General features: G+C 31.1%; 1 protein-coding gene and 1 long non-coding RNA gene across 2 annotated transcripts in view; one reads left to right on the top strand and one right to left on the bottom strand.

Moving 5' to 3' along the window:
• The window catches only part of LOC106469017 (puromycin-sensitive aminopeptidase-like), a 70266-nt gene extending 58965 nt beyond the window's left edge, over positions 1 to 11301 (top strand). The window contains exons 14-17 of the mRNA XM_022397414.1: positions 2882 to 2995; positions 6309 to 6461; positions 9246 to 9293; positions 10883 to 11301. Coding sequence (XP_022253122.1) covers positions 2882 to 2995; positions 6309 to 6461; positions 9246 to 9293; positions 10883 to 11017 — 450 coding nt within the window. The 3' untranslated portion in view covers positions 11018 to 11301. The remainder of the gene's footprint in view (positions 1 to 2881; positions 2996 to 6308; positions 6462 to 9245; positions 9294 to 10882) is intronic.
• Positions 11302 to 12884: 1583 nt separating this feature from the next.
• LOC111088181 overlaps positions 12885 to 13436 on the bottom strand; it is a 21856-nt gene continuing 21304 nt past the window's right edge. Inside the window, exon 3 of the long non-coding RNA XR_002612780.1 lies at positions 12885 to 13037. This is a non-coding gene — a long non-coding RNA (uncharacterized LOC111088181). The remainder of the gene's footprint in view (positions 13038 to 13436) is intronic.

Consider the following 13436-nt stretch of genomic DNA (forward strand, 5'->3'; position numbering starts at 1 on the left):
GGCTAGTTTTAAAGTGTGATAATTCTAGTAGAATAGTAACAACGTTGCTACTTAGGCTTGTTTTAAAGTGTGATAATTCTAGTAGAATAGTAACAATGCTGCTACTTAGGCTAGTTTTAAAGTGTGATAATTCTAGTAGAATAGTAACAACGTTGCTACTTAGGCTTGTTTTAAAGTGTGATAATTCTAGTAGAATAGTAACAATGCTGCTACTTAGGCTAGTTTTAAAGTGTGATAATTCTAGTAGAATAGTAACAATGCTGCTATTTAGGCTAGTTTTAAAGTGTGATAATTCTAGTAAAATAGTGCTAGTTTTAAAGTGTAATAATTATAATAAAATAGTAACAATGTTGCTACTTAGGTTAATTTTAAAGTGTAATAATTCTAGTAAAATAGTAACAATGTTGCTACTTAGGTTAATTTTAAAGTTTGATAATTCAAATAGTTTAAGATGTGGTAAATCACTGCTTATTCTTGTTTTTGATTTTACTTAGAGTTTTTAATTTTTAACGTTTGTGTAACTGAAGATTTTTTTTTCAATTTTGTTTTTATTAAATTGCTAAGTAATCTTAATTATTCCAAATTTCTTTAAAATTGTAAGCTTTGCTAAATTAGGTGATTTTTCCTAGTTTCCTTATCATTTTCACCACAAAATATTCAACAGTTCATCTGCTAAGGTTGGATCCAGGTTGACCAAACCTATTGTTTAAAATTAAACAAGACGTAGTGCCTTACCTATTACTGTTTAATACTTCACACTTCTTAGTGTGTTTAATGACTAAATTATTATTTGCACATGTTACCCTTTATTACTGATGCCATGCCACCAGGGGTTAAATATTTGTCTTTAGTTTCCAATTCTATTTGATTGCCAATCTTCGTATATCCAACTCTATTAAAGTAAAATTTAAGAAATATTTAGTTAACATATTCAGACCTAGATGGCGATATTAACTACTGCAGAGCTCCATGAAAATTAAGGTTTTATGACATATGCTGACTTTTTTATTATTTTTGTATCCAGTGACTGTAAATGAACTTTTTAAACTTAGTTCATTGCTGAAAGAGTTAAAGAATAGCAGTGTTTGAGTAAGAAAATTAACATTTCTTTTTAGAGTTTGAGTTTACTTAGTTATTTTTATGTAATATTTTAGTTCAAAATAAATAAAGTATTTAGTAACTTGATCTTTTTTTTTACCTACATAGTAAAAATCAATACCTAGAATAACTATAGTTCAAATTATAGAAGGCTGTATTTGTTAAATCATATAAATGTAGAAGAATGAATATGTGGAATTATGCAAAAATATATCATATAAAAAAATTTAAATATAGATAATCAGCTTACACTAGAATAAATAACATAGTTCCAAAGTGACATAAAAATGGACTTTTATTGGTTACTAAACACTACATTTGATTTCATCTAAGAAATTTTACTTTCCTGAGTTAAAAATTGTTGTCAAAATAACCTTGTGTAAACTCTATCATACAATTTTTTATTTTACAAGATACTTGGATGGTCTGTCAGTATTAAAAATGTGACGTTGTTTAACCTAATAACTAAACTTTACAACATAGAAAGGTAGAGGAAAGGAACTGTAGACTAAATATCTCTCTGGCCATACTAGTAGATAAAAAAAATACTTATTGCTTGATAAAGTGCCTGCTTAAAAACATTTGTTTATGAAGTACTATGAAAACTGATGCCTAGAATGTGTGATTTTGTGTAGAATTCATTCACAGTAGACAAACTAAGTGAAAAATTGTACATAGACTTTATTACCCCAACCCCCTTTTTGTGACTTATCCAGATAATTAATATAAACTTTATAGATTATAGCAGAGAGAAATGGTTATGGCTAAACTTTTGAGACTTTTTAAGCTGGGTATTGTAAATAGGTTTAAGCGTATACAAAAAAGGTTTTATTCTTTGTATGGGAAACTACACTTCATTTAATTAACGTTATGTCTGATAATATCTAGAAAATACAAATTTACATTTTAACTTGTGTTTTTTTAAGTAAAGCTTGAATACAGTAACAACATTGTTACTTAGGCTAATTTTAAAGTGTGATAATTCTAATAGAACAGTAACAACGTTGCTACTTAGGCTAGTTTTAAAGTGTGATAATTCTTATACATGTGGTAAATCACTTCTTATTCAGTCAAATTGTGTGTTTTGTTTAAGATTTTACTTGGAGTTTTTAATTTTCATGTGTGTGTGTATATATATATAAAACTGCAGTTTTTTAAATATTTCTGATGTATTGAATTGCTAAGCATAGAAAGTTAAAGGAAAGGAACCAAAGTTAAATTGTTGTTTATAAATGAATATTTTGTAACTGTAGAATAAATATCTCCCTGATCATACTAGTAGATAAATAAGTGTATTGTTTCATAGAGTTCTTGCTTAAAAAAATATTTCTCTACAATATCTACGATAACTGTTGCTTACAGTGTGTGATGTTGTGTTGAATTAATTTGTTACAGTAAACAAACTAAGCAAAAACTTTACATAACTTGATTCTCTTCCTCCTTTTTTGTGACTTTTCCAGTTAATTGATATACTTAAATGTCAATTATAAATATTAAGAACTAAATTATTCCTTTTCATGTTGTTACATTACAAAAACTGAAATTATTAGGTATAGAATTAAAATGTGTTAAATTGTTTAACCCAAACATAAAAGAAATTTTCAATATGATAAATACACAAAATATACAGCTAGATAGATCATCAGTAGTTTAAGTTGCAATAAATTTCTTAATATCATTTTCTTTGTTTTTTTATGAAATGGATCTGTTGAATTCTCTGGTTTATTTCAAATATAACTTGTTTAGTTTTAAAACATAATTTTGTTTACATGTTTGATGTTTTCACCAGTTATACAGAGAAGCAGATTTGCATGAAGAGAAAGACCGAATATCAAGAGCCCTTGGAGCAGTACAGGATGAAGCAAGTATCAGAAGAGTCCTGGAGTTTGCTATTTCTGTAGGTTCTTGTTCTCTAATTTTAGTCTGTCCTTATTTGGTACATAGAGTAAAAGTGCAAGATTTATTTTCAAATTCATAACTGTTTGGTAATAGTTCTTTTACTGTTTTTAATAGCACTGTAGTTATGATGAATGTAACCATCACAAATCACCACAGCCAACTGTATTTGTAATGCTGGTGTTACATGCCTTCTCTTGATTTTTCAGTTTCCATAGTGAATGTTTAAAGTCATCCGAAATGTACTTTGTAGAAAATTATTTTAGTTGCTAAATTTGGTTTAATAATTGTATAAGATGAGGCATCAAAAAATACTTTGATATTGCTATCTTCTTTTAGATGGTTTTAGAAAATTAAAAAAGCACAATTTTCTGTAAATTTTAATTCTAGAGGTGCTGGTACACAGCACTCTCAATAAATTAGTGAAGTGAGTTAACTCTAGAAGTGCCGGTACGCAGCACTCTCAATAAATTAGTAAAGTGAGTTAACTCTAGAAGTGCCAATACACAGCACTCACAACAAATTAGTGAAGTGAGTTAACTTTAGAAGTGCCGGTACACAGCACTCTCAACTTATTAGTGAAGTGAGTTAACTCTAAAAGTGCTGGTACACAGCACTTTCAACAAGTTAGTGAAGTGAGTTAACTCTAGAAGTGCCAGTACACAGCACTCTCAACAGTTGCCCCCAATGGCACAGCGGTATGTCTGCAGATTTACAACGCTAGAAATCGGGTTTTGATACCCGTGGTGGGCAGAGCACAGATAGCCCATTGTGTAGCTTTGAGCATAAATTCAAACAAACAAACTCAAAAATTAGTGAAGTGACGAGCTTTCAGTGTCATTTCCCTGATCTTATTTACTTTACCTGAATGTTAAACTTGTCAAATTACTATATAGTACTTCTGCAGGTGTAAATTATATTTGCCTGGTACATTACATTCTTTTCTAAAGATAGATAACAATAAAATATTTTTGTTTCTCATATATTTACTGCAAAATATTGGAATTATTTCACAAGTAGTTATTATATTTTAATAATTTGTTTTTACTGTTGTGTAATTGTTACCATGTTAAATCCAATCTTTCAAGAAATGAGCAGCTAGCTATTAATGAAATAAAAAAGAACTACCATATAATTATGAAAGTGAGTGATAAGTGTAAAGGCTTTGTTTTAATAAATACATCCACTTATCTTGAAAAAATTAAGGTAACTTCTGATGATATGTGTAGTTAGTAACCAATAACCATCTCATTAAAAAAAACCTTGAACTATATGGTTTACCTAAAGGTCATAAATCTGGAACAACTCTAAACTCCCTAGTCTCCAAAGCTAACTCCATTTTAGCTTTTGTGTCTTGACTACTCAAAAAGCTAATTCACCATCTTAAAAAAAAAAACCTTTACACTTCAGTAGCACCAACGACTTTCTCAATGGACTACAAAAGGATACGTTACAGATTAGTTTGAACAATATACTGTGTACTCTTGATTTCATCTTTATGTAACCCTTCATTCTCATCAAAAACAGTTTTAAGCTTGGTTACCAAGCTTGTTGGATCTAATCCTTCATTTGTTACTACCAGTGAATTATGAAGCTTGTTGCATCTAATCCTCCATTTATTACTACCAGTGCATTATGAAGCTTGATTGATCCATTTATTACTACCAGTGAATTATGAAGCTTGTTGGATCCATTTATTACTACCAGTGGATTATGAAGTTTGTTGGATCTGTTTATTACTACCGCTGAAACTCCTATAGATCTTATTTAACATTATCTCACCTTTATTCTTAATAACTGTAACATTAAATGCAATTTAACCACATGTATAAACAAACCAAACATTATGGACAACAATATTGCTGTTGTTTTAATATCTATATTTATGGATTTCTTTGAATCATCAGTTCTTATTTAGCTGAATTTTGAAACCAATATGTAAATAGATAGGTGGTATGGAATCACGGACTTCCTTTTCTATTGGAATTCTTTAATAATCAACACTTTGACATAAAACTCACACTTTCATGTACTGATAATGTCCAGAAGTCTACCCTTTCTTGGTAGCGTGGTTATTATTGAAAACAGCAAACTTGTCACTACTGCATAGTCTAAAATCTAGACCATCAATTTAACCCTTTATTCTACACTGTGTCTTACTCTATCCACCAGCTACTAGACAGGGAGTCATTATTGATCAACTTAAGAGAACTGGAAAAATGTGTCATACCATTGATGATAAGATACAAGGCATGAAGAATCTTCAAAACGTCTAGTGTCTAATGGATATCCATATATTTACATTATTAAAATATTTTATAAAATATACTTAAAAGACTTTTATGAGTGACAATGAGAAAAAGACATCAGGCAAAAACAGAGTTTTATGGGTTGTGCCTTTCATGAACAAACCTTTAACTACATGTCTCCATCAAAGATCAGTTAAGATTGGTTTCAATATCAACATTATAAATAAACCCAATGAAAAATAGAAGGATATTCTCATGCATTCAGCTTTCCTTAACAACAATCCCTATGATTCCGAAAATTTCTTTGCTAACACCAATGGCTTAAAAAAATACTGTATATCTAAAAACACTATATGAAATTACATATACACAGTGTTCAGCCACATATATAAGCAAATTTAGCCATCCAGTACATGAATGTTTCTGCTGATGTTGTTAACAGAGATTCCATTGCAGAACATACATGGCATAACATTCAAGAGACCTTAAAATATAAAATTTTAGAGAATTGTGATAAGTTTCATGGCAGGAAATTTAAGGAATCTCTTTTGATTCAATCCAAATGCCCTTTTATTAATAGATGCAATGCCTTACTCATGTAAAATTATTTAATTGTAAGACTTATTTTATTATTTACATTTAATATTGTAATCAGCAACAGTAACTTGGTTAACAATACTTTTAGGACTCTTCAATGTGCATTGTTTTATTATATTGTTGTATTATTGTGTTTTTTATTTTTTGGGTTACTGTTGCTTGAAATCAGTTTTGTAACCTCTGATGCTCAAAGACCCTCTAAAAAAAGGTGTAATCCAAAACATCAGGTAAAATAAAAAAATATTTCTATGAATTTGTTTGTCATGTCTCTTGAATATGTTGTTTAATGTGTTTAATTTCCTTTTCTTACTGGAAACTTAATCCTTTTATGAATGAAGTATAAAAATATATTACAATCATGTTACAATGTTTTATTAAATGTTCTAGACTTGTTTAAAACTTGTGTTGTTGAATTTGGATTTCAATTGGCAAGAAATAATGTCATAAATGTATTGCATTCTTGTGTAGGATGAAGTAAGATCACAGGATACAGTATTTGTGATAATTTCTGCAGCCATGACAAAAGCTGGACGTGAACTCGCTTGGCAGTTCTTTAAAGAGAAAAAAGATGAACTCCAAAAGCGGTATGAAGGAGGGTTTCTAATATCACGACTGGTTAAGGTAGGTGGAATGGAGTTACATCAATTACCATAGCAACTATTACACCCAAAAAGCTTTATTTATTTTGAATAATTTTTTTAAATAAAGCTTATAATTAAATGAGTTTAGAGGAACAGAAGTTCTAAGATGAAATTTCATTATTAAAAGTATATACAGGAAAATCCCCATCGTCTATGCAAGTAAGCTTGGGAGGCCCAACAGTAAAATCTGGCATATTTTGTCATGCAAGTTGAAGATTTAGATTGGACCTTTTTGAGATACATTTTTTATAGATTTGTTTTTATAAAAATGTGAGTAAAACTTATTAACTATGTCAAATAAAATACTGGCTCACTTTCAAGGTGGTTGAGGATTTTCCTATATACAGTTAACCTTCTCACTATAGGGTCAGTATAGTCTACCGACCTTGTGACCCCAGGGTGGTCATCAGAATTTCTGTACTATAACTTTTAATATGTTTTGTGTATCTTTACAAAATTTGGTAAGCTTTAAGTAAATGTTACAGTTCTTTTGTACACAAAAAATCAGATTTTTTAATTAGGTATTTTTATTAAAGATTTATCCATGAACATATTGAATCAGAGTGTTAACTGCTCTGAATACAAAGTGATTTTCATTTTAATATTAAAAGTACCATTCATCATCTGAAAAGTGTCACATTTCATTTGCATAGTCTCAAAAACCTCCTAAATAGTGAGTTTTTTTTTCAGTAGGACTTTATGTTTTGTATATTATTTCTCTACCCTAATAATATACATGTTCAGTCAATTTGACCCTTGTAACTACCATAAAAAATACCTAAATTACTCTTTTTTTCTTCTATAATCACTGCAAATTGTAACAGGAAACTAACATTGTTTATCTTAAATAACTTAAAGCTCATACCAGTATACATCTGTTTATACTTAATTTTATTGTTTTATTGCCCTTTGATCTGTTTCTAACTAACAATTCTGTTGCTCAAATTGTAAATCACTTGACAAATGTGTAGCTCACATTAACCATATTGAATGACATAATGCACAGGCTGCGTTCGAGCACATCTCGAAGAATTTTTACTGTCGTCATTATCTTACCTAATAATTCCAGGCTTAATCCAAGTATGCTGATGTTGGTTGGAACTGGACCAGCCAATACTGGATCCTCCTTGTAGTATCAGGTTCAGGTAGATATCACCCTGTTTCTATGGTTGAGACCAGTAGATGCCCCCTTTTTGGGTAATTCTGGTTGCCGAATGTTTCATTTCTCTGCTGCTACGGTTGAGCTTGAGGGACTTTGTCAGCCTCGTAATACCGGTTGTGGAATGTACTATGTCCTGTTCCTGTGATTGAACAGACATTCCACATCCTACTTGTAATACTGGGTACAGGATGATTTCCTGTTCTTACTGTTGAGTTGAGGCTTAGACACAGCCCCACAAGTCCAGATACAGTTTGTTTTACTTCCTGCTTCCTCCAGTTGATTTGGTAGTTTGTCCAGCATATGTCATTTGCTTGATTCTTCATCTTAATTCCATTTGCTTGCAGTATAGCACTATGTTTACTTATGGAAGGGGTTGGTGTATATATATTCCACTTGCCCTGCCCACCATACTCTGTATATACTGGTTTGATCTTACGTGAGGTCCTCTGCCTTGTAATTCTGAGGAAGAGATGTGGAACCTCATCTGTACAGTTTAGGTTGAGTAAATACCTAACAGTGTCTAGATGAATACCTACTTCTTCATTATTCTGAGAAATGGCCATTAGTTTTCTATTTTTTCCATGTGGGTTTGGAGTTACCTATCAGTGTACATTTTTTCTTTATACTACTTCTGATTCTTCTCCTATCGAAGTTGGTTTGTTTCTGGTCACATTTATACAGTTGAGGATGGAGTGAAACTCACGTTGTGTATTTACACCTGATACATTGTTTTCTGAAGTCTTTCTTTTACTAGTTTGAGGTCTCAATGCCACTCATTTCATGATGGAACAGTTTTTTGAGGGCAAAGAGCATACCTGTTCCAGAAGTGGTGTGGTCCCCTATATGTGTGCTTCCACTCAATTACAGAGCACATCTTATCAATTTTCTGTAGAGGGATCTCTTGTTTTCTATTACACTGGTCCCTTCAACTACTCAGTGTGGGATTCTAGCTATTGTTTGAGGGGAGATATGTACCGTATCAGAAGTTATCATTTTCTTACACCGAAAATAGATTTCTGATAGATACTTACCTCAACTCACACACTTCCCACCTTTCCTACCCACTTCTGGTGTTCTGTTTCTTGTGGACCTAATCTCAAAAAATGAGGTTCACGTAAAGTACTATAGAGGGATGCAGCTGCTCTAGGAAAGTGTGTCATGTTCCCATTGATGGAGGGTTGTCACATGCTCAGCACATGCTAAATGAGCAGCTTGAACTTGTGGGGTATAAAGGCTGACTCGTCAAGTGAGAAAATTTCTTTTCAATGCATTATAGAAAAGAGAAAGATTGAGAAAACTATTGTTTGAGAATAGGTAATTTTGGTATCAGAAATCTGTTTTCAGTGTAAAAAAATAATGTTTTTAATTTATACATTTTAATTACTTTTATAATAATAAATTAAGAATATAAGTGAAAAATGAAAAATATACCATTTATCCTTGATCCTTTTGTTTTTCTGATGATGAAATTTAAGACTAATATTTTTATACTAATGGTACTAGTACACTGTTTGTTTTTTGTGTTTTATGTTTTCTTTCCAACTACTTTTATCAAAAGTTGAAATTGAGTGGCAACTATATACTCTTCCACTATTTTTTAAGTATGTTACAGAAAACTTTGCTACAGAGGAGAAGGCTCAAGAAATTGGGGTGAGTAGTAATTTATGCAAACAAACAAACTACTACTGTTATTACAATAAATTTAAACATGCTGTTCAAGACTATGAAATTGAAACAGTTTAGTTGTGTGAAGAAGATATGCAGAAAATTTAAGATAAAAATTTAACCTCCGTAACAAAAGGACTGTGTAACTGGTGATGGTTGAAGTTATACCAGCATAATTTTTGTATCTCAAACTAAAACATTTTTGTATAGCTCTTGCTTTAAACATGTATTTGTTTTAATAACATTAAGGGTGACTTACATTGAAACATACATGGTGTATGACATAGTTTCACCAGATTTATTTGACAACTGTTGGGTAGGTTTAAACAGTTGTAGGTGATTTTTGATATAATATGCATCCATCCCTCTCTTTTTTTCTTTTTTTTTCTAGCAATATCATTAGCATATCCTCTGCACTGGGATATGGTAATGAAATGGAACCTCACGAAACATTGAAGCAACAATACCTGATGCTTTAACTCCTTTTTGTGTAAATTTCAGCTCATTAATACCTCAATTCCAGTTAATTAACAATGCTGGTTTTTGCTACAGAAACAATACCATAATACTTATTCCATTTTTTAAAAAAAGACTGTTAAACTATCCCTTTCTTTTAATTTAATCTTGATGAGTTGTCAATTCAAGTTAACTGTATAATGTTGATTTTTATTAAAGAAAGTTATGTTATTAAGTTTCATGAATGTTCACATTCTAATCACATTCACAGCTTGGATGAGTTGTACAAGTTTTATCTGTACAACAGTTAACAGAAGTTTTTGATTACTTATGATTGCTTGTTATACAAGATATTTATTTAGTAATTGGATATGGTTGTACTCACTTATTACTGGGAAAATCTACATATTTATTTAATAATTGAATATGGCTGTACTCACTGATTACTGGGAAAATCTACATATTTATTTAGTAATTGGATATGGTTGTATTCACTTATTACTGGGAAAATCTACATATTTATGTAGTAATTGGATATGGTTGTATTCACTTATTACTGGGAAAATCTACATATTTATGTAGTAATTGGATATGGTTGTACTCACTTATTACTGGGAAAATCTACATATTTATTTAGTAATTGGATATGGTTGTACTCACTGATTACTGGGAAAACCTGCATATTTATTTAGTAATTGAATATGGTTGTACTCGCTAATTACTGAAAAAACTACATATTTGGACAATATAATAAACTGCTTGAACATTTACTGCAGCTTTTCAAGTTAACTTGTATTATTATCTAGTATGATCTCATGCCCTAAATACCATACAACTCACATTTGTTACATAGTGTTTTATTTATTTTGCAATTTCAATGCCAATCTTCATATCAAAGCATTTGTTGTTTTTTCCAGTAAGTAAATTGTTATAAGAGTTTACCTTTTGCAGTTTGATTTTACTTCATCTATAATTATAAATATCAAAAACTTGTAGGAGTTTTTATTTCTTATAATACATAATATGAATTTATGATGGAATTCATAAAATATATAATCTATGAATTTCATCATATCTTTTGTATCACATGTTATGACTGTCCTTTTTTTCTTTAACAGGAATTTTTTTCTAAGAACCCGTTTCCTGGAACAGAGAGAACCATACAGCAATCACTGGAAACAATCCGTCTTAATGAAAAGTGGTTATCGAGAGATGCAGATGCCATTAAGACATATTTAACCAGTCGTCAATGATCTTAACACTCATTACAATAGACAGAACAGCTGAAAGTAATATTATGTAACATCTGTTTAAGATTTAGGATTAAAACAATAAATTGATTCTTTGATGATGACTTTAATATAATTATGAGATCAGCAAATTTTTATTGGAATCACATCAAAAACTTGCATTTTTTTGGTATAATTGATTTATGATTTTACAATGTTTCGACACCATGTGTTTAAACTCTGGGTTAAATGTTTTGATTTTAACATTTGACTAATTCTCTGGGAGAAATAAACAAATGTGCTCTTTATGTGCAATTTTTTCTGTCTTCATTGTTAAGAAGTATTAATGATTCTTTTTGGGAACAAACATAATTTAAAGAACCTTAGTAGAATGTATTCTCTTCTACATCAGGTAATAATAATTTTGAGGTAACTCCAGAAAAAAAATTGTATAGAAACTAAGGCAGATTTATTAGTAAATAATGAACATATACTGTTTACATAAAAACATAAAATTTTAAGCAAATAGTATTTCTATCACAAAAAAAAATACTGTGCAAGCCTAAAACAAAAGATAATATAATAAAAGTTATGACATACAAACTCACCATTTTCAAATATAAATACTGAGACATGTAATTATCGATCATTTTGATTGGATATTATTGAATCGACAACAACATAAGAACAAGGATTTGTGGTAATCCCAAGTGCATAGGTTGAATGAGATATGTATGATTCAGAAGTGAATTGAGAAATACTGAGGTAGTGTTTATTTCAGTGCATTCTCCCTCTTTAGGTATTAAGTTTTGCTTGTACAGTGTTGAATACATTATATTAATACTGTTTTGAAAATTCATATCAGCAAGTCTGTCTGTAACAACAACAGGCAATATAAAATTACAATGGAATTAAATGTATCAGAACTACATTTTAGTTTTTTTGCATTACATATGTAATGTGACATTATCAAAAATTGATTGCTTTTGGGAAGGGTATGTAACAGATTTTTTCAATTCAAAATATTCAAACATTCATATAATAAAGATATCTACACATTGGGGATGTAGAATTTCCAAGACATGGATATCCCTTGTACTTAGTGGCATTGGAAAAGAAAGAATAATGGATCAGCATGGGAAACCAGGACCCTCCAGAAAGTGACTGCAACAGGTCATATGATAAGCAAAGTGCAGTTTCTTGTAACTGGAGAGAATTTACAAACATAAAGGTCAGTAGCAAAAACCATCCATTTATCTCAGGAAATAATAACTAACATAACCATGCAGGATCTCCATCTAAAACAAAGCAAGCAGGGTATGGATTCACCAACATGAAGCTTCCAGTTGTACTTCCTGTTCAACTGTCACATACCTCAAGCAGCTGGAGAATGCTGTTCCTTATGAAGACATATTGGTCAAGTCCCCAGATGCAGTGCCTATGGATTTCTGTTTGATGAGACTGTTGAAACAGGCACTGTCATCCTTGTACACTATATAGCTTATGAAAAAAATGTATGGATGGGATGTGAGGTTTTGACATGAGTCTTTTAATGGAACCTTTCGAAATAGGAATTATGCTGCAAGGTTATTTGCCATATATCGCGATATGATTGGAGGACTCCCTACATAGGTAAAAAATGTACCTATTTACGTAGGGCACCCCGTAACGTTGGCATTATTATCAATTCACGGACTTTATTATTAAATAATAAAACGCTTTAAAGGGCACTAAACGAGACTTCAATTTGCTAGTAGGCAATCACTAAAGTTGTGTATTAGTTTAAAAGATTAGTTTGTTTGAATTTCGTGCAAAGCTAATCGAGAGCTATTTGCACTAGCCGTTCCTAATTTAGCAGTGAAAGACTAGAGAGAAGGCAGCTAGTCATCACCAACTCTTGGGCTACTCTTTAACAACGGATAGTGGGATTGACTGCGTCATTATAACGCCCCCACAGCTGAAAGGGCAATTATGTTTGATGGGATGGAGATTCTAACCCGTGACTTTCAGATTGCGAGTCGATCTCCCTAACCACCTGGCCATGCTGGACCCTGAGTAAGTATAGGGCCAAAAAATGTTCGTTGTGTTGATGACAAATCTCAACAATAATAAACTTTTTTTTTCATTGCTTAAAAATAAGCGGGCTTCTTCTCAAACATTTTATGACGTTACTTGATTGATAAAAAGAAACTTTATGTGCATGAAGTAGACTATATAACATGCTAACCAACATTAATTGTTGTCATGAAGCAGGCTATATGACATGCTAACCAACAATAATTGTTGTCGTGAAGTAGACTATATGACATGCTAACCAACAGTAATTGTTGTCGTGAGGCAGGCTATATGACATGCTAACCAACAGTAATTGTTGTCGTGGGGCAGGCTATATGACATGCTAACCAACAGTAATTGTTGCCGTGAGGTAGACTATATGATATGC

This window comes from Limulus polyphemus, unplaced genomic scaffold, assembly GCF_000517525.1.
Source record: "Limulus polyphemus unplaced genomic scaffold, Limulus_polyphemus-2.1.2 Scaffold3265, whole genome shotgun sequence".
Taxonomy (NCBI): Eukaryota; Metazoa; Arthropoda; class Merostomata; order Xiphosura; family Limulidae; genus Limulus; species Limulus polyphemus.